At 47.2% G+C, this 25527-nt stretch overlaps 1 protein-coding gene across 1 annotated transcript; it reads left to right on the top strand.

Annotated features, from left to right (window-relative positions):
* Positions 1 to 1768: 1768 nt before the first annotated feature.
* Positions 1769 to 22142, top strand: LOC142069111 (butyrophilin subfamily 1 member A1-like). The gene is made up of 9 exons (XM_075119490.1): positions 1769 to 2038; positions 4645 to 4773; positions 7647 to 7994; positions 9188 to 9469; positions 10771 to 10875; positions 12182 to 12202; positions 13533 to 13553; positions 15654 to 15680; positions 21442 to 22142. Exons 2-9 carry the CDS (start codon positions 4707 to 4709, stop codon positions 21954 to 21956), a joined length of 1386 nt encoding a protein of 461 aa, XP_074975591.1. The 5' UTR covers positions 1769 to 2038; positions 4645 to 4706; the 3' UTR covers positions 21957 to 22142.
* Positions 22143 to 25527: the final 3385 nt, after the last annotated feature.

Below are 25527 nucleotides of genomic sequence, written 5' to 3'. Positions count from 1 at the left end.
AAAAGAGACAATGAAGGAACAGGGAGAAGGAAAGGGAATGTGAGAGGGACACCTACAAGATCTCTATCAAGCTTTTTTACAACTACAATACCCACCTGCGGAAGTGAAGAAACAGATGGATAGAGCCAGAAGAGTTCCCAGAAGTCACCTACAACAGGACAGGCCTAACAAAGAAAATAACAGAACGCCACTAGCCGTCACCTTCAGCCCCCAACTAAAACCCCTCCCACTCATTATTAAGGATCTACAACCTATCCTGAAGGACGACCCAACACTCTCACAAATCTTGGGAGACCTTGCCTACAGACAGCCCCGCAACCTGAAGCAAATACTCACCAACAACCACATACCACACAACAGAACCACTAACCCAGGAACCTATCCTTGCAACAAAGCCCGTTGCCAACTGTGCCCACATATCTATTCAGGGGACACCATCACAGGGCCTAATAACATCAGCCACACTATCAGAGGCTCGTTCACCTGCACATCCACCAATGTGATATATGCCATCATGTGCCAGCAATGCCCCTCTGCCATTTACATTGGTCAAACTGGACAGTCTCTACGTAAAAGAATAAATGGACACAAATCAGATGTCAAGAATTATAACATTCAAAAACCAGTCGGAGAACACTTCAGTCTCTCTGGTCACGCAATCACAGACATGAAGGTCGCTATTGCCAGCAGGAGAGTGAGTTTATGTGTGTGTGTGTGTGCGTGTGTTCCGGGGGGGGGGGGGGGGTGTTGAGAAAGCCTGGATCTGTGCTGGAAATGACCCACCTTGATTATCGTGCACATTGTAGGGAGAGTGGTCACTTTGGATAAGCGATTACCAGCAGGAGATTGAGTTTGTGTGTGTGGTTTTTGGAGGGGGGTGAGGGGGTGAGAGAACCTGGATTTGTGCAGGAAATGGCCCACCTTGATTATCATACACATTGTGAAGAGAGTGGTCACTTTGGATGGGCTATTACCAGCAGTGGGGGGGGGGGGGTCGGAGGGTGAGAAAACCTGGATTTGTGCATCTCAAATAAATTGGTTAGTCTCTAAGGTGCCACAAATACTCCTTTTCTTTTTACCTTAACTCTGTATTTCTTGGTTTTCAGAAGTTTGAGTTTTGTTGAACTCAGACCAGGTGGGGGAGATAAAATCTTTTAGGGGACCAACTCCTGTTGTTGAGAGAGAGGAGCTTTGGAGCTACACCGAGCTCTTCTTTAGGTCTGTGTTGCTGGAAAGCTTGTCTCTTTCCCCAACAGAAGTTGATCCAGTAAAAGATCAAACATCCTCCACCTTGTCTCTCTCATAGACCGGGGCCAGCAGGCGGCAACAACAGAGCAAATCACTTCTGATGACCTTGCTGTTTTGGAAGGTCACGATCTTCAGTGGGAAACTGTCACTTTATGTTAACAAAAGGGGCTTTGTTGTTGGTTGGGGGCGGGGGGGAGGGTTTGCCATTTATGATATTCAGCAAAAGCTTTTCTCTTTTTGAAATCCGGACTGGGCTGAGAGTCCGCTGTTCAGGTGACCCAGTTACCTGAATCCAGGCCTGATTTCAGAGAGAATCTGCTTCCTGCTTTTGCTGAGTCTAGTCAACTAAATAGTAAAAAAACAACCCCAAAACAAACCCCCTCCCGCAACAACAAACTCCCTTTATGTTAAATTTTAACACAAAGTTCCGGTTCCCCCCCCCCCCCCCAACTGGCGGCCCCGCGGGACTGGGGCTGTGTCTTTCAGAGAAGACTCTCCCCGCCCCCCGGGACAGGGGTTGGACTGAGGCAATTTCCAGTTTTACTTTCACTGTCCCCGGGCGAAGGTTGCGAGCCCAGCGCACGTTTATCGATCGGAGCAAACCCCGTTTCTGTTCACAACCTTCCCCGGAGAAGCCCCGAGACAAAACTGCAGCTCCTCGATCGCCAGAGTGAGCTGAGCCGCCTCCGTGACCGACGGGAACAGGCACCGAGCATGGGACTGTCCCAGCCAGAGGAGCCAAGTCTGGCCACACCCGGGAGATGTTAAACTTCTCAGAAGACCCAACCAGGTGGGTTAATTTGCTCCAGAAGGACTGTTTCTAACGTCTAATGCACCAGCCTTATTGCTGGGACAGATTATTCAAAACACAAGGAGGAAATAATCCTGTGAGAATTTGTTTCTCTCTTTCTGGGAACTTGACAGTACATCTACGTTCAAAGTGAGGGACTGTCACATACATTGCGGATTGTTTTCACAGCAATGTAACACGAGACTTTTACAGCTTGTTGAATTCGTCATTTCTTTGTTTTGCTGAATTTTATTCAAGAGCAGTGGGCCCAAGACTGTTCTTGGGGGAGATTTGTAACTTCCTTTGTTTGGAATACAGAAAATTTCCTGCACCAAACCCAGCGGCCATCAGTCTAGTTTTCTGCCTCTTGACTGCGGGGAGGGGGTGAATCCTTTTGTTCTTGTAAAAAATACAATTATGCTCACAATCAATCGAAGCAGAAAACTGCCTCCTTTTCTCCTCCTGAACTCAGTGGGAAGTGAGCATGTGCCTCAAGTTGATCCTGTGTTGAGGAGTGTCACTGAGTAGGGACTTCAGGCCATACTAAAAAAGGGAAATGTATACATTGTGTAACAGATTATCTCCTCCTGTGTGAAAAGCCATTCAAGGGGCAATATCATGAAGAAACCTATCGGAGTACAGCTATTTACCAATTATGTTTTTGTTTAAAACAATTTGCTTATTTTTCAAATTTCAATCACGTATTACTGAACAAAAAATTAGATTTTAGTTTTTCTTTTTTTCAGTTTTCATTTTTGCTCCCTTTCCTCCTTTGAGACAGGATAAGGGATGGGCGAATAAAATGTTTTTATTCCATTTGATAAAGGTTTCTCCTTTTGAATCAGTTTGAAATATTTTTTTAATTTAGCATCATTTCATTGAAAAATTAGAAACGTTAAAATAATAGGAAAACATCAGTTTTTAAAAAAAAGTCCAAAAGTCATTTTCTATTGAAAAAATAATTTTTGTTCAAACATTTTTGACCAGCTGCAGTGTTGTCAACTCTCATAACTTTTTGTGATATTTATTTTTAGTCTCACAGTATTTGGTAATTTTCTGAAAGCCCGAATGCTCTAGTTATGAATTGATGTGAGAATCTCAGATTTCATTTCAAGTAAACATGAATTTCTAGCTTTTATGGCTGCAGGGGAAAGTTTAAGATTAAGACCTGAGTGCACACTCAGGGCTCAGAAACCAAATGGCAAAAAATAGGAACTCAAAATGTATTTTTTAAAATATTGATTTTAAGTCAATCACTTATATTTTTTGACCCAGTTGTGATTTTTTTTCAATTATGTGTGTGCATGATGGGGAGGGAGGAGAGGATTTTTTGGATTGATTTTCATAAAGAAACAAACGTTTTAAAGCACAAAACAACCACAACAATTTACAACTTGCATATGTTCCCAAATACCACATTCTTCATGGATACTCTAATAAAATTAAGGAATTATGCAGTTTTACAGCTTGTCAAAGGTACAAGACCAGACAATCATAGGCATGGGAAGCAGGGGCGTGGGGGGTAGTACAGCGTCCCCAGGTTTTACATAGGGCTCCACTCCCGGTCCCGTGCCTGGGGCTCCCTTCCTGGCCCCATGTCTGCCACCAGCCTCAGCCCCTTGACCCCTGTTTGTGTCCCTGCACTCCTAGAGACACAGCCCTGGTCCCAGCCCCAGCTCTGAGGGGAGGGGGTGGAGGCCACGGAGAGAGGTAAGGGGGGCACGAGGTGAAAAGTGTGGGGGAGTTTCACTGGCTTTCAGCACCCACACTTTAAAAACTGTTCAAGTGCCACTGCAGACAACACAAGACTGGACAATACGACACAGACCGAACACGTTAGGGTGGGCCGGGGTTACACTGACTTTTGATTTTTGGATACTGTGGTTGGCAGTGCTGCTGCTCTGTTTTTGAAAGAGACAAACAAATTTCAGCTGTCTTCAATAGTTCATCCAATCCAATGTATCCCACCTATTCATGTAAATCTTCAAAGTGCTGTCGTTCTTTGGCAATGGGGTCTGAAGGAAATGTCAGACACTCAGGGTGGATGAAAATTCATCTTTAAAAATGATTTTTTAAAAGAAAATTTAGATCAGAGGCTTTTCTTTAACTTGGATTTTTTAAAATTAGAAATTATCTTTCAAATTAAAATTATGACAACTGATGCTAAGGCATATATGTAATGTATAACATTCAAGCAGTACATGTTTGCTGGAGAAGTTTTAAAGAAAATAAGATCAACGAAGTGGTGGAACCAGAATTTGTTGAAGGGCTCACCCAGTGTTTGACAGCAATAGCCTCTTCTGCAAGTGCAGAGAAAATATTTTATTCATTTCAATGTACCCAACTAGCTCAGTTCAATGACTCGTCCATTCAAAATTGAGAAACCAGTTGGAAGATGAAAAAGCAGGAAAGTTAGTTTTCCGCTTCCAACCTATCATTAAAAACAAGGTGTGAGAGGATGAGGTCTACCAGCTCTAAAAGCTTGAAGGACATGGTGACCAGAAACAATCCATTCAATTCACTAACTACAGATAATAGTTCCTTTTTCTAACAAATCAGATTTGAATGCAAAACATGTTTTGGTAAAGTATTTTTCTCTTCCCTAGCCTGTTGTCCAGATCAAGTTACAGTGAAGAGGAAGGTTCTTTCATTCTGTCCTAGGTCCACAATGATCACCTCTCTGCCTCATTTGATCATTTTCTTCATTACTTATCACATTCACAAGCTGGAATCAGGTAGGAATCCCACTGGTCCTGCTGCTGGTTGTAGGATTTGTTTCATCGCAGTGATTTATAAATCATGCCTATTCCACTCCTTTGTACAAAACTGAAAGGAAAAATAAAACCCCAAAACCAAAAAAAACCCCCAAACCCACCCCTAAAACAAATTTCAGATTGGCTCAATATCAGTAAATAAGTCTCCACTTCCTCCCCAACCCTTCTGGAGGAGTAATTCTCCACCCGCTGCATATGAGGCAACGCAGTTTCTCTATCTATCTAGATACTTATATCATTATAGTATCTGTGTGTGAGGCTGTATGGAATATGGGTGACCAATAATAGTAGCATTGATACCAATATTACAAAATCGCAATAAATCTTATACAAGATATGCCACGAGAAGTAATTCTACTGCTCTACACTGCGTTGATTAGGCCTCAACTGGAATATTATGTCCAGTTCTGGGCGCCACATTTCAGAAAAGATACGGACAAATTGGAGAGAGTGCAGAGTAGAGCAACAAGGATGATTAGGGGTCTGGAAAACATAACCTATGAGGGAAGATTGAAAGAACTGGTTTTGTTTAGTCTGGGAAAGAGAAGACTGAGAGGGGACATGTTAACAGTTTTCAATACCTAAAAGCTTGTTATAAGGAGGAGGGAGAAAAATTGTTCTCCTTAACCTCTGATGATAGGACAAGAAGCAATGGACTTAAATTGCAGCGAGAAAGGTTTAGGTTGGACATTAGGAAAAACTTCCTAACTGTCAGGGTGGTTAGGCACTGGAATCAATTGCATAGGGAGGTTGTGGAATCTCTGTCATTGCAGATTTTTAAGAGCAGGTTAGACAAACACCTGTCAGGGATGGTCTAGGTGGTGCTGGTCCTGCCATGAGTGCAGGGGGCTGGACTTGATGACCTTTCAAGGTCCCTTCCAGTTCTATGATTCTATGTAAGGTATCAGTGGAAAAAGCATGATTTGCTAAATATGATAAGCTTGTTTATCGGTATGTATCATCTTTGTATGGTGAGATATAAATATGTGTGGTATATTTGTGTGTCAATCTTGTGCTGTGCATTTGGGTGACACCCCCAGACAGTCCAGCATCAGCACTATCCGGCCCGCTTGATGGCCCATCAAAGGCAATCAGCTGTAGAATGAACCATTGAGAGAAGCCCGGGGCTATGAGTCAGCAGGACATGTAGACAAGTATCAGAGAGGTAGCCGTGTTAGTCTATATCCACAAAAACAACGAGGAGTCCAGTGGCACCTTAAAGACTAACAGATTTATTTGGGAAAAGCTTACGCCCAAAATAAATCTTAGTCTTTAAGGTGCCACCGGACTCCTCGTTGTTTTTCAGGACATGTAAGGACATGCCTATGGACAGGGGACTCCAAGTACCTTTTTATGCCCATGTGCTGTGAGTTTGTGTTTGGGACAAAGGATGTACACGCCACATGGCAAAGGATATAAAAAGGCAGCTGCATCTTCTCCGTTTTGTCTGCAGTCCTGCTTCTCGCCTCTGGAGTAACTTCCCTACAAATTGAAGCTTTGAACAAAGGACTGATAGACCCATCCAAGCTCTGGATGTGTTCCAGAGGAACTTTGCAAGCTAGCAAATTCACCAGTGCTGCTAAGAACCTGATATATGGATTCTGAAGTCACTTTCTTTCATCTATCTATCTATCTATCTATCTGATTGCTTTGACCATTTAGCAACTCTCTTCTCTTTCGTTCCTTTTGTTTTCTAATAAAACCTTTAGTTTTAGATACTAAAGGATTGGCTGGCAGCATGGTCTTTTGGGTAAGATTCAAACTAGTATTGATCTGGTAATGTGTCTGGTCCTTTGGGGAATTAAAAGAACATTTTGTAAAGTGAATAGAGTTTTAAGTAATGTCTCACTGTACTGAACCTATTCGCTGATTGGGAGCCAGAGATTGGAATGCAGTAAAGGGGGCTGTTTGATTTCTTTTCTGATATCCAGTGTGGGGGATCAGGAGCACAATTTGTGACTGGTTGGTGAATCTAACTATAGTGTAAACCACCAGTTTTGGGAGAAGCTGCTCTCCTTTTTGCAGCCTTCCCTGACCTTGGCATTTCCACTGTGGGCTGCCCTACGCACCTTGGGTCACGCTGAGCATCCTAGTTCACATGCTTGCATCCTCTGTGACACAATCCTTTCTCAAACACCAAGGCAACCTGGCCTAAAGCTGAAGTGATTTGGCTCAGTGAGGCCAAGGCACGTGGGTCCCAGAGTTGAAGACCCTTTACTGAAAATGTCCTGGCAGTGACCCCATCTCACTAAATACAGGTGGAGAGGGGCAAAGGAGGAAAACTCAAGAACCTCAGCTGATCTCAATGAAAATTGTGTCCTCATACGAGGTGAGAGGTGGTGGTCTCCAAAGAAGCTGGGTCCCAAAACATTCGGGTGAAATTCTAGGAGATCTCTGTTGACTTCAGTGGAGTCAGGATTTCATCTTTTCATCCTTCTCATATTCAAACCAATACTGAGAATCACATCAGAAATATAGTGACGGTCGGAACAGATCACAGAGCTCAGGTACACAGTGCATATACTCAGGTCACCCTGTCCGTTCACGGGGCACTGAAATGGCTCTGTGGCATGTCAAACTAATATATGGGGAGTTACCAGTGACACCTATACGTGATCTGGCCTGTCACTTATTAATGTAACTCTTCCCCCCCTAACCCCCCTTTTCAGTTGTTTCTTATTGTGCCAAATTTTCAATGTTCAGGCTGGAAATTTGCATACCAGGTGTCTGCCCCAGGCTGAATTTTTGGAAAGTTTGAACCTATTGAATGAGTCATGAATATATTTTATTTTCTCTCTGAGATTGTTCTCTTTTTGCTTTGGTGTATTTCACAGCTGAGTTCAGAGTGATGGGTCCTGGTCACCCTGTCACTGCCATTTTGGGTGAGAACATTGTGTTACCCTGTCACCTGTCCCCCAGGATAAGCGCTGAGAACATGGAGGTGAGATGGTTCCAATCTGAGTTCACTTCATTTGTGCACCTGTATCGGCATAGAAAGGATGAGTATGGACAGCAGATGCCAGAATATCGTGGAAGGACGGAGCTTTTGAAAGCTGGCATCACGGATGGGAATGTTTCCTTGCAGATTGTTAATATCAGAAGCTCAGATGAAGGACAATACCACTGTTTTGTTCAAGATGGTTCTTTTTATGAAGAAGCCCTGTTGGAACTGAAGGTAGCAGGTCAGCAGCTCTTGTCTGTATTATCTCATCCTGGGCTGCAGTTTTTGTTCTTTTCTACTGCAACAACTGTGACTAGCAACTTGTGAATTATTTTAGAGTAACACAATGTGACTAGATTTCAGCACACGACCACATTCAGACACTTTGGAAAATATGCTGAAAACTTTCCCAACGTTTTATTAAAGACATTTTCAGAATGGTCAAGAGATTTCCTTGCCCAAAAAATGTTCTTGACTAACTCCAAAAGGAGGGAGAGAAAGGAGGGAAAAGACTTCTGGACAAATATGGGCCTGGTTTACGCGAGAAAAGTAGGTCTGCTGAACTAGGTCTCTCAGGGGTGTGAAAAATACACCCCCCATGAGCGACAAAACTAAGCTGACCTAAGTCGCCATGCAGGCAGGGCTGGGTCAACAGAAGAATTCTTCTGTCAACCTAGCTCCTGCCTCTCAGAGAGGGGTGTCACCTGTGACACCAGGAGAAGTCCTGCCCTTGGTGTAAGTAGTGTCTACACTGAAGCACCACAGCGGTGAAGCTGCGCTGCTGGAGCCTGTCACGTGTGGACGGCCCCTGGTCTTCCAGTTCCTCTGCCGTCATTCTGAGGCCTGGCTAAGGTGGGGCTGCCAGGTGTACAGGCCTTCTGACGTGGTCACGACTGCTGGTTATTTAGGGGTGCAGTCAAAATCAGTTGCAGCTTTCTCATTGGCTGAGGCCACATAAAGGTGGGGGAGGGACAAGTTAAGTATTTACTGCTAGCAGATGAGGCCGAGCGTTTGTCCCCTGCTGCTCTGACACAGGAACCATGGAGCCAGTTAGATTTATTTATTTATTTATTTAAAAAGAGAACAATCAAAATGTTTATCGAATATACTAAAATCTGGCTTTTTGAAAAATTCATATCCCACTAGCTATTTAAACGAAGTGGCCGGATTTCCAAAGGTGTTCAATGTTCCACTGCTCTTGGGTGGAGAGGACAATATCTCTCCTTATTCAGTGAAATTATTTTAAATATTTGTTCACGTGTTTTCCTGTGTCCATGCGTATTGGGAATTCAGAAATTCCAGTGTTTATTTATCCCTTCTATATGAGCAAGTGATCTCGAGTGGGAGTAATGGATCCACAATCTATCACTCATCCTTTTTTAGCTGTTAAGTTACCCCATTGATTTATCACACATTTATGTAATTTTCCTCTAGGTTTGGGCTCCAATCCTCTCATCTCTGTGGCGAGTCACCAGGATGGAGGGATCCGGATGGTTTGTCAATCGGCTGGTTGGTATCCAGAGCCCAAGGTTCTATGGCGAGATCTCAGTGGGCAAGAATTACCATCACTCTCTGAAGCAAAATCCCTCAGGGATAGTGGCCTGTTTGAAACAGAAAATTCTATTATTATAAAAGAACGTTCAAACCAGAACCTGTCCTGTTTGATCAGGAACACTGTTCTCAATCAAGAAAAGGAATCAACAGTTTATATAGCAGGTCAGTTACCAGCTAAATCCACACACTGAAATCACCTCCATCAGAAACAAAACAAAACATAGGAAACAAAGAACTGAAGCATCTGTTGTGCATATTTTACAACCTACCTAAAAACAAAGAAGTTCAGAAACTGGAACCTTAACAGGGTCACAACTCAGGCAATCTGATTGCCTTAATTTTGCACATTCAGAGTTATCAGAGTTTTGGGTTTCATGTAAATTTAATCTTCACTCTGATACTCCTGAAACTCTTACTTTAAAAAAAAAAAGAGAGAGACTGATTTTGAGAAGAGTTTGTTCTTAAAAACTTAACTTCCCCTCAGTGATTTTTTTTGAATGTAGCAATTTTTATACTATGGTTTGTTTGCTACCTTTTCTATAAGTGAAATGTCACCAAATGATGTGGGCTTGTTTCTGTTGACATTCAGTGGGACTTGTGCTCATAACTCACTTTGCCTTTGTCTACACACAAAAGCTGCCCTGATTATCTCCTGAGTTATTGATGAAAACCCTTGTTTGAATGCTCTTATTTCAGTTTCAGTGTCCTATATATTTAGCGTAAGTTAGTTCCTTAATGATTTATACTAAATGGATAAAGGACACTATTAAGCTGATTGAGAAAACCTTAAATTGTAAATCAGTTTAGTTAAATTGGGGTAATCCTCTTACATGGTCAGCTGTGGAATCAGTGTAACAATGACTGCATGAGTGTTACACCAATTTCACGAAACCAGGGCACAAATCCTGTGTGGAGAAGGCCTTAGGCATGTTTGAAATGCCCACCCTGGCTAGATGATGTAAATGCTGTAAACACAAGAACAGCAAAAGAAGATGAATCAATTTCTAGCACTTAATGTTTGGATTCATTGCAATTATGATGCATCGAAATAATTGAGGAAATTATTAGTGACTCACCAAAATATTCTAACGACTTCTGCAATTTCTGAATGTTGCTGAACAGTGAGGACCAAATTGTTTGCTGGCATAACTCCACTGAAGTCAATGAGGTTTTGTGAGCAAAGAATTTGCCCCTCAGCTCAATAAAGCTCTGAATAGCATGAATCAAACCAGGCCTGTTCATTCACTGGTTGATCAGTGCTAAAGCTGTGTTGGTTGGAGTAATTTTTAAAATCAGGTTTTGGTCTTTTGTGCAGCGTGTGTGTGTGGGGGGGGGGTCATGTTTTCACTCTTACTTCACATACGTCCTGCTGGGGACTATTTATATATTTACATGCAAGAGAAAAAAAATTAGTTTTGTCCCTGCTTCCAAACTAATGCAAATCCTGGGGGTTTATTTTTCAGATTCCTTTTTCCCGAGGGTGAATCCATGGATGGTGGCTCTGAGTGTGATCCTGCTGGTTTTGTTTGGTTTCATTGGCCTCACTGTTTATCTATTTAAAATAAAAGGTAAATGTCACAGGGGAAAATTTAGTGAAATTAACAAGAAATTTTCTTCTAATAAATGAAAAAAGGGAAGAATGAAATTTTACACTGGGCCAAGCAGGGGAAGCACAGACGTGCCCTGTGCTCCCCGCAGCAGAAAACGTTACTAAGGTTCCCATTTGCTCCAGGGGGCAGTGATCTTCATCGGCCCTTTACAGGCCCAGAATATTTCTCCCCCAGAACTGCCTCAGTTAAGCTGAATGGAGCACTTGGGGAAGGGGGGGGAGAGTGATCCAAAACCTTCTCCACTCCTCACTCTTTTCTGCCCACTTCCCACCCAGATGTGCAGTTATTCCCTCCTCAGTCCCCATGGACAAATTTCATCCCAATAGATAATATTAAAAAAATATACACAGTAGAAAAGAGGGGTCTGAATAGACATGAGCTCTGAGACTTAACCTGAGTTCTGAAAATGGTGAGGAACAAGAAGTCAGAGATGGAGAAGGGAAACCTTTTTCTCCTGGTGTTGAGAACATGAAACCCTCAAAGGCTCATGAATTGTATAATCACTGTGCAACTTTCACGAAATGCAGACAACTGTATAACCAAGGGAAGAATGCTCCTAATAAGAATTTATATTTATTTCGGTTTATTTTTAATGGAACAGGATATAGAAATCTGTAAGAGTTGTGCTCTTTCCTCCAACAAGTAAAACTTCTGTACAAATTTGACTCCTCATAAGGGTATTTCTTTGTTTTTCTGTGAATTTTTGGGGTGGAGTTTTTTTAACCAGAAAAAGATGAAAGCACAGATACTGCGTCACTAACATCAGTTAGATCTTTGCCATTGACTTCAATGAGTGTAGGATTAAGCACTGAATGCACAAGTCAAATTGCTAAAAAAATAATGCTGATAATTTGAGGGCCAGAAATTCGAGTCTGCACCCCAGAGCTCCCAGCAAAGCCAATGGGAATGTGAGAGATAATACAAGAAGCAGGATTGGACTCTAATGGATAGATTTTTAAAGGTATTTGGTCAGTTAACTCTCACTGAAATCAGTGAGAGTTAGGCTCCTCAATGCCTTGAAAAATCAGACCCTAATTCCATAAGGAATTCAAACCTTTCAGAATTGTAAATCCTTGAAAATAGTTAGTTACTGTTGGACACTTAACTCTAGTGTGGCCACATGGCTCGTTAAACATGAATGAAATGTTTGGTATTCAGGGGCCAGGCGTTCATATCACAAAAACACTCCTTTAAATCTCCATTAACTGGAAATTTTCTTAAATAACTTGTATTTCCATCTGTTTGCTTTATTTCATTTCTTTAGGGAAACATCTTGGAGAAATCAGTAAGTTCAATTTTTCTCCACATAGAACCTTTTCCATTGAGTTGTTTGATGTTTTATTATTTATGATGATCATTATTAAAGAGAGATCAATTTGAGTATCACATGAAATATCAGGGATAATATATTGATAATTATTCAGTATGTGGGTAAGAGAAAATCAGAAAGAAAATGTTCTTTGAAATGTATCTTCTCTGAGAGTGAAATCCACATGGTGCTGAAGGCACCATGACATAGGGGACCAGGAGGACTCTGTGCCCTCAAATGTCCTCTTGCCTCATCCGGCAAGTAAATAATTTGGTCCAATGTGGATCTTGTGTGTAATTATATTGGAGGAGGAGTTGTTCATTTTTTCATTTAATGTTAAAAGGAAATTGGGATGAGATTAAGCCTGATCAGTTTCACCCCAACTGGTAATGTGGAAAGTGAGACACGATATTCAACTTTCACAAAACTCAGACAACTGTATATCCATGAGAAAAATGGTCCTAATAATAATTTATATTTTGGGGGGTTTTTTTTAGGGAAACGTGATACAAAAATAAGTAAGTGTTGTGTCCTTTTCTCCAGCAAGGATAACTTTGTTCAAATTTGTCTCCTCATGTTTTATTTTTTAAATGAGAAAAACATGAATGCCCTGATGCTGCACCATGAACATCAATTAGAGCTGTGCCTTTGATTTCAACAAGTGTAGGATCCAACACTAAATGCACAAGTCACATCACTAAAAGAATAATGTTGATAATTTTAGGGCCCAATATTACCATCCGTGCACACCTAAAGCTCCCAGCAAAGTGAATGGGAACATGCAATATGCAAGGAAGCGGGAATGGGCTCTAAGGGTAGCTTTTTAAAGGTATTTGGACACCTAATGCCAATTGAAATCAGTGGGAGTTAGGAACCTAAATACCTTTAAAAATCTGGCCCTAATTCCCTAGGGAATTCAAAACTTTCAGAACTGTAAGTCCATGCAGATAATCAGTTATTTTTTGATACTTTACCCTAGTGTAGACACGAAATGAGCCCAAATGCCTACACCACAGTTTTACAGGCCCCCAGCCTATGTTTTGTGAGCCTGGTTAGCTGCCATGGGTCAATTGGGGGTATTCAGTTGCTGTGTAGCCACACCCTATGGGGCTTCGCAGGTGCTCCGTGCCCTGCCTGTGGGTTGGAAAGGGACTCTTCTCTCCAGACCTCAGTAGTTTCCCTGCCCATTGCCTGGATCAATGGGTTTGAGAGGGAGAGGCTGCATGATGGGAGGCTGGGGCTGGTTCCATCCTCGAAGAGATGCACTTAATTAGTGTGTATTTGTTTCTGATTCTTTGTTACCTAGATGATCTTCAAAGTGAACTTGGTGAGTGTTTCTATTTCTCGAATGCAGCCTTTTCCGTGGTGGTGAAACTATCTCTGGATCTCTCGATCTCTCACCCTTCCGCCAGGTGGAGTCGGCAGCACCAAGGACTGGGTTCAGTGTCAAAGGTTCCTCTTAGCAACACAAAAGAGAAAAACTTTGAGACCCCACCCAATAATCTGGGCACATTTCACTCCTGAGCCTTTTCAAGGCTCTACAATGGCCCCTTTAAGGCTTATAGCGGCACAGCCGTACCCCTGCAGCTGCCCTGCAATGGGCTCTCCCGTGTAGCCGCTCTATGCCGACCTCCCACCAGCATAATTTAACCCCCCCCAACGAGCGGCAGTAGCTATGTCTGTGGGAGAGTGTCTCCCGCCAACATAGCACTGTCCACACCGGTGCTTTTGTCGGTGAAACTTTTGTCAGTCAGGGGCCTGCTTTCTTCTTTCCCTGACTGACAAAAGTTTTACTGACAAAAGTGCTAGTGGAGACACAGGGTAAGAGACAAAACTTCCCACTCACCCGCCCTGAGTGTAACAAAAGAAAACTTTTATTACAAGGCAAAGGGAACCCAGCATTGTTTTGGGAAAACACCACAGCCATGATTCGAAAGCATGTAACCCTAAGCAAACCCCCACCCCACAGTACATTGGGCAGTGTCCTTTGCCTCAGTTTCCCACCTTGCCATGTGAAAATCCAATGAGCGAATGACCTGTAACACACCACTCCCCTCTCCCGCCACTGCAGCCCACTCACAGGTGGTTGCTCTTAATCACCCAAGACCCAGAGGTCAGAGGTGCCCTCACATGGCTTCACCTCCCACCCCTGAAAGGTGTCTGTGTGTGTGTGTGTGTGTGTGTGTGTGTGTGTGGTGGGGGGGCGGGGACATTGAGTAACATGTCCGCTGCTGCGTCCACCTATGCAACTGGCTTGCTGCTGCTGCTCTCGCTGTCACCACTGGCCATAGGTGCCGACAGTGCCGAAATTACCTGGTGCTCTGCACCCACCCACAGCCAAGGGCAAGGTGCCCACTGGCGGCCTCGCTGACCAACTCCTCCCCCTCCCTCCCAGTGCCTCCCACCTGCCGCAAAACAGCTGTTTCACAGCACTCAGGATGCTTTGGGAAGGAAGGGGAGGAGCGGGGATGTGACGCGCTTGGGGGAGGAGGGGAAGAGGCAGGGTGGGGCCGGGGACTTCAGGAAGGGGGTGGAATGAGGTGGGGTGGGGGCGGAGCAGGGGCCTCTGTAGCCTCCTACCTGGACGGCTCACAAACAGCCTCCGCTGGGGCTGGATTCTTTAATTGATTTGCAGATTAAAACCAAGGCCTTAAACTGGCATCAGAAGGGGACTGGGAGCCAGTGAAGGGACTGGAACATGGGCCTGATGGGTTCACTGTGGCCTAAGCCCTGGAGAAGGCCGGCAGCTGCATTCGGTACCAGCTGGAGCCTTCACACTCAGCTGTAGATTCAGTGAGCGACAGTAACCCAGCCTGGCTGTGGCAGAGGCAGGGATCACTGGCCAGATTCCTGCCCCCAGGAAGAGGCAGAGTTTCCTAGGGCGGATTGGCGGGTAGCAATCGATCTATCGGGGGTTGATTTATCCCATCTAGTGTAGACGCGATAAATCAGTCCCCGAGCGCTCTCCCGTCAACTCCGGTTCTCCACCGCCGCGAGAGGCGCAAGCGGAGTCGACGGGGGAGCGGCAGCTATTGACTCGCCACCGTGAGGACGCCGAAGTAAGTCGACCTGAATACGTCGACTTCAGCTACGCTATTCCCGTAGCTGAAGTTGTGCATCTTAGGTCGATCTCCCCCTCCCCTCACCCACCCCAAGGTAGCCCTGGGCCTAGTGAGCTGGGCTGTTTAGACACTGATGCTACCAGGTCACCTAGTCTTTGCACCTCAACTTTGGTGAACGGGGGCTGTACAGATTCAATGAAATGAAGGGCAGAGTCTCATCTCGTTCTTCAAAATGTGTCCCTGCTTCTCAATCACTTTGCTCTTGCCTGGGTTCAGCTTAAGCCAGCTGCTCTTCATCCCAGAGCCCTGGTGTTGCTGCATTCACTCAGCTGAGTTCTCATCCCTCTCTCTGTGTTTGGTTTCAGACTGGAGAAGAAACATCGTCTGCCCAGGTAACTACAGCTCCTATTGCATCAATATCCAAAGCTCCCCTGCCCTGAGACTTCCAGTCCCCTTTTGTCATACAGTTAATATTTTACACGAGCTCTTTGGGGCAGGGATGGCTCTGTACTAAGGTGAAAAGACTCAAAGGTTTGTCTGGCCAACGTTGTGATTTTGGGCGCCTAAGGAGTTTTTGTGCCCACTGGAAGCTCAGAGGATTCTCAGCGAGATGCTGTTAGAGTCCCTGATGGGGCTGGAGGCTCAGGGCGGGAGGGGTGGACAAAGGGCTTAGCCGGGGCCAGGTTAATGTCTAGGCTGCTCATTTCAATTTTCAGAAGCCCTAATAGGGTTGCATGTGCCCAGACAGCTGCTGCTGCTGCTCTAGCCGTGGCACAGGTACATGGCAGCCAACGGGGGTTAGCACATTCACTGCACACAGACCCCCATAGGTCACACACAGAGATACCGAGACCCCATCACACACTGACTGCAACCCCCCAGACACACGGCAGGATCCAAGCTGCATGAGAAGCCAGTAAGGGCACAGAGGGAGCCAGTGTGCGCTCTGGAATTCCTTGGGGAAGATGGGGCAGGAGAGGAGTGGTATGGGGAGGGGTGAGGTTAGGGAGTGGGAGAGGAATAGAGGGATGCACAGGGGATTTCGGGAGTGGCCCTGTGGGGAATGATTCTTCTTCCAGAGGGCCACAGCTGAGGTTGGCTAGTCAAGTCCAGTGAAGACTGTGAGGCGGTTCAGAGGGACCTCTCCCCCCCCAAGCTGTGTGAAAGGGAAACCTGGTGGGATACGAAGTGCACTGGTGATAAATGAACATATCATGGAGGGAAAAAATTGAACAACTCGTTCACATTACAGGGTTTGAAAATAAGTGCATCAGCAGCTCAGGGCTTGGCCACACTGGCAGCTGTAGAGAGTTTTGGGTTAAACCAGCCTTCGGAGAGCGCAGTAGGGAAAGTGCCGCAGTCTGTCCACACTGAGAGCTGACAGCGCAGGGGCGTGGCCACATTGGCGGCGGCATTGGGAGCCGTGCATTATGAGCAGCTATCCCAGCATTCAAGTGGCTGCAGCATGCTTTTCAAATGGGCGTGGGGTGGGGTGGAGTGTGTTGTGTGTATGTGGGGGGAGAGAGAGTGGGTTTTTGGGATGCTGAGAGTGTGTCAGCACGCTGTCTGTAAGTTCAAACCCCCGCCTCTCTCTCCGTCACTCAAAGCAAACAGTAGCTGTTTGTTTTTTTTCTCCAAGCTGATAAGCAGCCGGCTCCAAAATGGAGCACTGAAAGGGCCACTTCCGCATTCCAGCCGGAGTTCTCAACAAAGACAAGAGCGGTCACTTCAGTTAATGGGATGATGGGACGTTTCCGGAAGGCAGTCAGAGCGCTGTAACGTTACTCCTCGTCCACACTGACGCCACAGAGTCTCACCCAATACGCAGCAAACCTTATCCCTGCCGGGGAGGTGGAGGACCAGCCGCGCTCTAGCCAGGGAGTCGGAGCGCTCTTCGTGCCTTGCCAGTGTGGACGGGGAGTGAGGGAGAGCGCTCTGGGCGGCTCTATTGCGCTATAACGTGCAGGTGTAGCCAAGGCCTCAGTCATGCAACCTGGAATTCACTGTGGCCAGCTTGACAAAACCCTCTGCTCTCTGCGCAGCTCTGGGGAAAAGGTCAAACAAAATCTGAGAATCCATAAAAGGGGGATGGTGAACAACAGGGAGATATTATACAGCCGTTATAGAAATCAGTGTTTTGCCCTCATCGGGAGTACTGTGTTGGGTACTTCTCACCCCACCTCAGAAAGGGTACCGAAGAAGAAAAGGGGGCTCAGAGAAAGGCAATGAGAATCAGCACGAGGAGAGATTGAAAAAACAGGGGATTTTTACCTTTAAAAGAGAGGAGCAAGAGGGGACATGATACAAGTACAGAATATTGCACAACCCCCCTGAACAGAAGATGATTTAGGTTGAAATGTAAAACACTTGGTAGTTAGGAAATGCTAGTTTTATGCTGCCCTGTACGCCCTTAATTCTCACCCCTTGTGCATCCATCCTGGGCAGTGAAAGAGTGAGACAGGGGTCCTGTGGCAAAAACAGTGTGTGATCATGTAATTGGAGATTGTATCATAAAACACACACACGGGACACCGGCTAATGGGCCAACCCCAGGGACACAATATGTTGCCAGAGAACAGCAGGGTAGCGGGAGTGGAGAAAGGAGCTTTACAGGTAATAACAGCAGAGGTGAAAGGAAGCCGATACGCCCTGGTACGGCCCTACTGGCAAGCCGCAGCGGTGAGTTATATGGGCTCGTGGCTCCAGCAATATTGAGGGCCCGGCTCCACCAATGTTCGGGGCCAGGTCTCCCCCTGGCCCCACCCCGCCCCCGTGCCCCCTCCGAGTGTCCCCTGTTCCCCCCTTGTTGCCCCCCTTGCACCTCCCTGGACCCCAAAGCAGAGTGTCCCTGTCTCTCCCCTGCAGCTCCTTGCTACCTCCCTGCATCATCTGCTGCCGCAGGGTCCTAGTGCCCCCATTTCACTAGTGGCAGGGCAGGCTGCCCTTCCCGCTCAGACCCTTTCATTTCCCGGCTGGACCCTCCACCAGCACAGGCCATCCCTGCCCGCAGTCACCGCTCCTGCCCCATGCTGGGCAAGGGCTGAGTGAGTGAGGGGTGTGTGTGTCTGTTAATATGTGTCTGCTGAGTTAGTCTGGTCTTTACCAGAGTCAGACAGGAAGATGAACCATCCAGCTTTGGAAATTAACAAGAGAGCAGAGGAATATCAGCCAAAGAAATGGACACACGTTATTTGCCTTTGCTCATTTTTGCACCACAAACCACATGCTTGCCAGAGAGTTTTCTTTATCTTTTGCTTGTGCTAAGAATCAGTGCACTAAAAGAGACATCTGTGCTGGCCACACACCCAACTCCTAAACTATACGGCACAGGCTGGGACGGGACAGATTGGTCAGTGAAGGAGGTAAAAGCCTGAGCAGTAGATCAGGGTCCGTAGGCTTGGGAAGGGTAACATGGACATGAGTTTGGTGGTGGGGAGAGAAGACTGGACTGAGACTCCAAGGATCCTTTGGAAAATGAGGCCTAGGCACTTTGGGGATTTTGAAAACTGGACCCAAAGCCAACAAGTTCATGCTCATTCTCGATCTTTAGTTAAGGAGGGTGACCCCTGACCCCAGTAGACTGTCTGCAGGGACAAAAACCTGTTACAGTGGACAACTCGGAAGGAAAAAATATCAAATCTTCTCCTATGCCCCAGGCTTTATGTCATATTCACAGGAGCCAAAAGAAAACCTTTTTCTCCCGTCCAGGGCTGCCGATGGGTGCGGGGCAGGGAGGCAAAAGGGGCAACTGCCCTGAGGCCTGGAGATTATTAAGGGACCGTGGCGGTGGCCAGAGCCCCGGGCCCTTTAAATCACCACCAGAGTCCTGGGCGGCGGGCCGGTCAGCACTGAAGGGCTGGGTGAGGGAAAGTATCCCTCAATTCTGTTGGCAGCCCTGCTCCCATCCCTTTCAAAATTCCCCTTTATGCCTCAGGCCTACTCCCATTGAATTCCAGGGGAGATTGGCCAGCGACATGAATGGCAGCTGGATCAAGTCTTTGTTAGCAGCCTTGCAGTGTCACTTCAGAGTGTCAGAAGGGAAAGTCTAATTTATGATTATTAATAATTATAAAAGTGATAGAAATCCTGCTAAGGAAAAAAAGAGTCTGTTAAAATTGTAGCCACTGACAGAGAAATGCTCACACATGTATTTGGAAATCGTTTACTTTATGATGAACTCTACAACTTATCTTTTTCCCAGTGTAACATTTTATACGCATAAGGGGCCACTCAGTCATTCCCAGAACGCTGGACATTTCCAGACTGTTGGGATTGGTTTGGGCCCACCCGTGTCACCCCATCCTCATTGGTGTGATGGTGCATGTGAGGTTATGCCGCATGGGGGACACCATTTTTCAGAGATGGAGGGGGCGGAGTGATGTCCCCCATCCAACACTGGACAAAATCACATCCATTTTAGACCCTGTGCTGGATAGCGGACAAACCTCTCAAACAGAGGCCTGGCCATTTTAATCCCGGATGAGTGGCCTCCCTCTATACAACACTAATTTCTGTTCATATGCTTGTTCAGATGAGCACTCATCTCTGATTCTGTGTTTTCAGGGCTGGGAAGTGCTGCACCACCTGTACAAGAAGGTAACTGAAGTTCAGATTCTATCAATGTCCCAATCTCAGCTGCTGTTAGAACGTTTTGCTTCTTTCCCCTGACGGTGGTCGTGGGAGGGGAGTTCATTGCTCAGGGCAGAGCTCACAAGCGTCCTGCATTTCACAGCACGTCGGGAGGGGAGGGAGGTTGTGTAGCCATGGCCTGACATACAGCAGTAAATCCAGACACTATTGTGTCTACTCCTCCTGTCCCTCCTCTGCCTTCATGTGCAGTGCAACCTGCAGAGCTTGCTGGGCTCACCGCCCAGCCTGGCTGCTCAGCCACTGACATGTCCCAGCCCCTATCACGGGGCCAAAGACGCAGCTCCTTCTACCCGCCAGCTCATCAGGGCTGTTCCTGCTCACATCCCCCTCCCTGCCTGAGGCCCTGGGGGCCAGAGCCGTGGTCTGTGGAACAGGAGCAAACTGAATTACGGGTCTGTTCTTAAATGCCCAGCAACTGATGATTAAAAATTCAGAGTTTGGATAGAGAGGAAATGAAGTGTAAATGCTAAAATTCAGAGATTAGCGAGAGAAACAAGATATTTCAAGTGACAGAATGGGGAGGGGAGGAAATAAAATATGCCCAGTTATGAGAACCCTGGTGCTAGAGTACAGGGAGAGCACAGTGGGAAATCATGAGAGTGCAAAGAGGGAGACACATCGGGATTGGGAAGGGCCCAGAGATTGAGGGATGGGGCAGCATTTGAAATGGTCTGGAGGGCAGGCAGTAGCTGGCAGGAACAGGAGGGTGGGGAGAGCAGCAGGCCGTCAGCTGAATGGGGCTGGTGGGGAGGCAGTAGGAGTGGGGCAGGTGGAAGGGACTGGAGCTTTGGTGATGGTGGCTGCTTGGAGGGAACAGGCTGGTGAGTTGCTGTTTTCACACTCCCAGCAAACTCTCTCTAACCTTTCACTTCCTGCTGCCCTGGGCCTCCCCTGCCCCATCTCCTCCTCATCCAGTATGGTTTTCTCTCCCCTCTGGGATCCCTTCCTTCATGTCTCCATTCACCTCTCTGCTGTCTCTCCCTCCTTCCCCTCCTGCTCCTTCTCCCCCAGCACTCCCCTTGCTCTCACGTAGGCTGAGGGTGCAGGGATGGGAGGCATCTATTCTCTCCCCATAGCAATGCTCTCTCATCTGGGAATGTGGGGTTTAAGATGGGAAACTGCAGGGAGAGGTGAGGCGTGTCAGTGAGCACTCAGGAGAGGGAGCTCAGTTTCTCACCACTCCGTGGGGCCCCCCATGACACCTGGGTCTCTAGTCCCCTCCCAGGAGAGATGTGGAGCAGGACAGGAAAGAGCCTGAGTCCCAGACCTGGCTCAAGTGACCCTTTGGCTGCACGGCTGGCCCATCTCTGCCCCAGGGCGTGACTCTCCCCTGCACTGTGCTGACCTCTCAGAGCTGCTCCCCATTCAGAGCGGACGGGTAAATCCTGGAGGAAGGAGATTCCCTGAGTCACTCCCCAGCTGGGGCAGATTCTGTCACTGACGCCATCAAACCCTCCCCCAGGGCCGAGCTCTGCCCCTCACGCTCTGATTCTCTCTCCCCAGCGAATGTGACTCTGGATCCAGACACGGCTCATCCCGAACTCGTCCTGTCTGAGGATGGGAAAAGTGTGAGCCGGGGAGACACGCGGCAGGATCTGCCCGACAAGCCTGAGAGATTTGACACTGAGCGCTGTGTGCTGGGCTGTGAGGGATTCACCGCGGGGAGACATTGCTGGGAGGTGGAGGTGGAGGGTGGGCGATACTGGGCTGTGGGGGTGGCCAGAGAGTCTGTGGGGAGGAAGGGATGGATCAGCCTTAGCCCTGAGGAGGGGATCTGGGCTGTGCGGCGGTGCGGGGATCAGTTCCGGGCTCTCACCTCCCCTGAGACCCCCCTGCCCCTGAGCCGGGCCCCCAGCAGGGTCTGGGTTTGTCTGGACTGTGGCCGGGGGCAGGTGACATTTATCGATGCTGGTGACGAGGCCCCGATCTTCACTTTCCCGCCGGGCTCCGTCCCTGGGGAGAGAATCCGACCCTGGCTCTGGGTGTGGCGGGAATCCCAGCTCCGACTGCGTCCCTGAGACCCACAGCAGAGGGGGGAACCGGAAATCAGCCTCTCTAGCCTCACGGCTCCTAGTCTCTATGACCTTGGACGACTCCCATCTACCCAGCCCCTGTCCCCTCATCTCTATGGCCCCTGGAAGCTCCTCCCCCTCCCTCCCTGCAGATCCAGGAGGCAGAGGGGGAGGGGGAGGAACCCCTAAGGCTGCAGGAGGGGCCCTGAGGGGCAGAGGCGGGGGCTGGGCAGGGGGCAGAACTAACAGCCGGGCTGGGGACAGGCAGAGGTGGGGGCTGGGCAGGGACCCAGCCTGAATCAATCAGGGTTTTGGGAGAAGCTGGAAGCTCTGCAGCAGCTGGGCACATTTTGTGCAGATCTGTGGGATTAGATCTCGCTGGGGCAGCAAGAGGGGAATGTATAAAATCAGGGGAAAGAAGGGAGCAGCCAAGGGGGATGATCTGTGGGAGGGAGGAGAGGAGAGTGGGAAAGACACAGGAAAATAAACAGGGATCACAAGTGAGGGCTAGAAAAATGCTGAGTAGAGAAGGAGAGTATGAAAGAAAAGGGAGAAGGAAAGGGAACATGAGAGGGACAGAGGGATTTATGATGTGTTACTGAAAGTGAGACTGTAACTCATTAATTCCCTATATTAATTCCTGGGCATTGGTGCTATTTTAGTGCCATTAAGCAAACTGCTCTGAGTAGCTGTGGATCTTCTTACAATATGCTGTGGTCATTAAACTCTGTCTTAGCTCCTTTTACTTTCCTGCTTTCCACCTACTTATTGTAAAATAAAAACACTACAAACCATTCTTGTTTCCTTCACCTTCATGTCCCAGCCGTAATTGTTGTGGGCAGCTCAAGAACGTGAGGTCCAACCTCAGGGCAGTTACAAAAGCAGGGCACAAACCCCCCACTGGTTGTCTGTTCTGTATTTAGATTTCACTCACCAGGTATCAACCGTGAACCCCTCAAGCACTAAAACAGCCTTAACACGGGTGGCGGGTGAAGCTTCCCCTGGGGGAGGCTAGTTCCCTGTCCCACCTCTTGCAACCCCATTCCACCCCCGTGCCCCTCCCCCAGGCCCTAACCCCACTTCACCGCAGGCCCTGCCCAGCCACCACCATTCACTGCATCACTCTCCTGCCCATGTGAGGGCAGCGTTGATAAGGGATGCGGCAAGGGGGGAGGGCTCTTGACAGGGAGGAGGGTTGAGGAAGGATGCGGAGCAGGTTGGGGGTCTTGCGGGCAGAGGATGGGTGAGAGGAGGGACACGGCAACGTGGGGATCTCATGGGGCGATGGAGTAGAGGAGGGACATGAGTGAGGTATGGGGAGTCTCACGGGCAAGGAGATGGAGGAGAGGAGGGACACAGTGAGTGATGGGTAGAGGCATCTTGTGGGTAGGGGGTGGATGAGAGGAGGGACAGGGTGCGCTGGGCAGTCTTGCGGGGAGGGTGGAGGAGAGGAGGGACACAGTGACCCGTGGGCTGGGAGATCTTGCAGGGGCTGGGGGATGAGGAGGGATGGGGCAAGTGGCAGTTGGGGGGGGATTTTGTTGGGGGGGTGAAGGAAAGGAGGGTCATGGAGAGCAGTGGGGGAAGGATCTCACAGGGGATGGGGTGGAGGTGAGGAGGCACACGGTGAGCAGCGGGTAGGCGTTTCACGGGGGGGGTGAGGAAGTATGTGGTGAGTGGCAGGCGGGAGGGGTGGTCTCGCGGGGGTGAGGAGGGATGTGGCAGGCAGGGCCCTCTGAATGAGACACCCATGTGGAAAGTTGGGGGTAGTTAATTCAGATAGGAAAGCAAGACGTGATATGGATAGTATCAGAAACCACCACTGGTAGCTAAACCTGATGGCTAAATTTGATGGGGCTGTTTTTCACACAACCCCTGGCAAAGAGCTATGAAAATTTTGCGGGCGGGGGAACCAAGGTTGGAGGGGCACCAGCAAACGATGCCCCTGTTTGGAAGGGAAAAAAAGTAAACTTGTGAGAATGAAGGACAGCGAAGGCTTTGAAATAGGGTGGCCACCACTGAGGTACAAAAAATGAGGATGTCCTCAGGCCATAAGCCTGGCAGTATCTACTCATCACCTTACACATGTCCCAGGGCAGCTACCTCCAAAAAGCATATGCTTCAGTGTTCACAGAATGGGAGGATTAGTTACAGACATTAGGTTTATTATTTTTAATTAAAAGGTATAAAAAGTTCATAATATTGGAAGTCCAAAATGGTATTAATTGTCATAGGAACATAAAGCCATTTCAGATATATGGAACCTTTTGGAGCAGTAACAGTCAATCAATGGTTGCAATTTCAGCTTGCAAGCTACGGCCTGGTATCCAGAAACAGAATGTAACCATGTCCTTAGCTGTATTCAGTGCAATTGTCATTGATACCAGTGTCATGTGTGTCTAGATAGCCAAATACATATCACCAGTGTTACCGACTCTTGCCATTTTACCATGAGGGTGGCAGTATTTGGTGTTTTTATTCTGAAAGCACAAGCTTCTGGAATCAAATGATTGCTTGAGAATCACAGTTTTCACTAAGTATACCAATAAAAAAAATTTTAACTTGCGGTTTTGGAAAAAAAGTGAAAATGTGAATCTAATGCACCCCTAAAGGCTCAGAAACAAAAAATGAAAAGAACCCCAAACTTACTTGGTTTTAAATCATAATTCTTTGAGGCATGATGTACCATATGATTTCTTGGGGTTATCACTACTGTATATCTATGTTTAGTTAAAATTACAGTAGAAATTTGCCTCTGAGAGAGATTTCATACAAGAGTGTGTTATTAGGTTGACCCGAGTGGATGGCTGATGTTGAAGGCCCTGCGCACTGTTCTAGTTGAGAGCAGAATTTGATGATGAGTCTGGTATCTTTCATACAATCTAGTGTATTTACAAAGTATGTAGGAAGTTCTGTTTCCATTATCTAAGGAGGCACCAAACCATCCCACCCATCCAAAAAAAACCTCAGAAATCTTCCTTTGCTCACTGCTCCAAACTCTCTCAGTCAACTTGTGACTGGGTGCGCGTGTGGACGCACACACACACACACACACACACAACACAAAAATTCCAGAGTGGCCTCGGGTCTTCTCTTTGCTATTGTGTCTTGCTCTCATGTGTAACCGTTAACCTGGACAAAGGGAAGCTGCTACATTCATCCGTTTAAGGGGCTTTAAACCAACAATAGGCCAGTGCCCTTAGTGAACATGGGCGAAGTAAGTCAATCGTGAACCAGATAGCACAAGGACATACCTCTACACAGTCTTACCCAAAGTGATGGTGAACTAAGAACAATGAGAGTAATAAAATAAATAATTAAAAGGGGTGAAACTGCATTTACCGGGGATTAGATAAAAGGGAGAGCAACACAAGCCATCAAACACTGCTCAGGGGATTCTGTGCCCCTGTGTAGGCACAGAATTCATGTGCCATCCAGAATTTTCTTTTTCTCTGCAGAAAATACATTCTGCCAGAGACGTGCTGCAGTTACACCTTTCACCCACCAGGGGCCACTGGGGGCGGGGGGGCAAGTGGGCAATTGCCTAGGGGCCCAGGAGATTTCAAAGGGCCTGGGG

Source organism: Caretta caretta, chromosome 14, assembly GCF_965140235.1.
Source record: "Caretta caretta isolate rCarCar2 chromosome 14, rCarCar1.hap1, whole genome shotgun sequence".
Lineage (NCBI taxonomy): Eukaryota > Metazoa > Chordata > Testudines > Cheloniidae > Caretta > Caretta caretta.
Note: the sequence above shows the minus strand (reverse complement) of the source record. Positions and strands in the feature narration are given on the sequence as shown.

Excerpts from the sequence above, each read along its gene's own strand:
- LOC142069111 (XM_075119490.1), top strand. The coding sequence starts at position 4,707 with ATGATCACCTCTCTGCCTCATTTGATCATTTTCTTCATTACTTATCAC. Across the intron at positions 4,774-7,646 it reads CATTCACAAGCTGGAATCAG|CTGAGTTCAGAGTGATGGGT; the intron begins GTAGGAATCCCA and ends TGTATTTCACAG. Across the intron at positions 9,470-10,770 it reads ATCAACAGTTTATATAGCAG|ATTCCTTTTTCCCGAGGGTG; the intron begins GTCAGTTACCAG and ends TTTATTTTTCAG.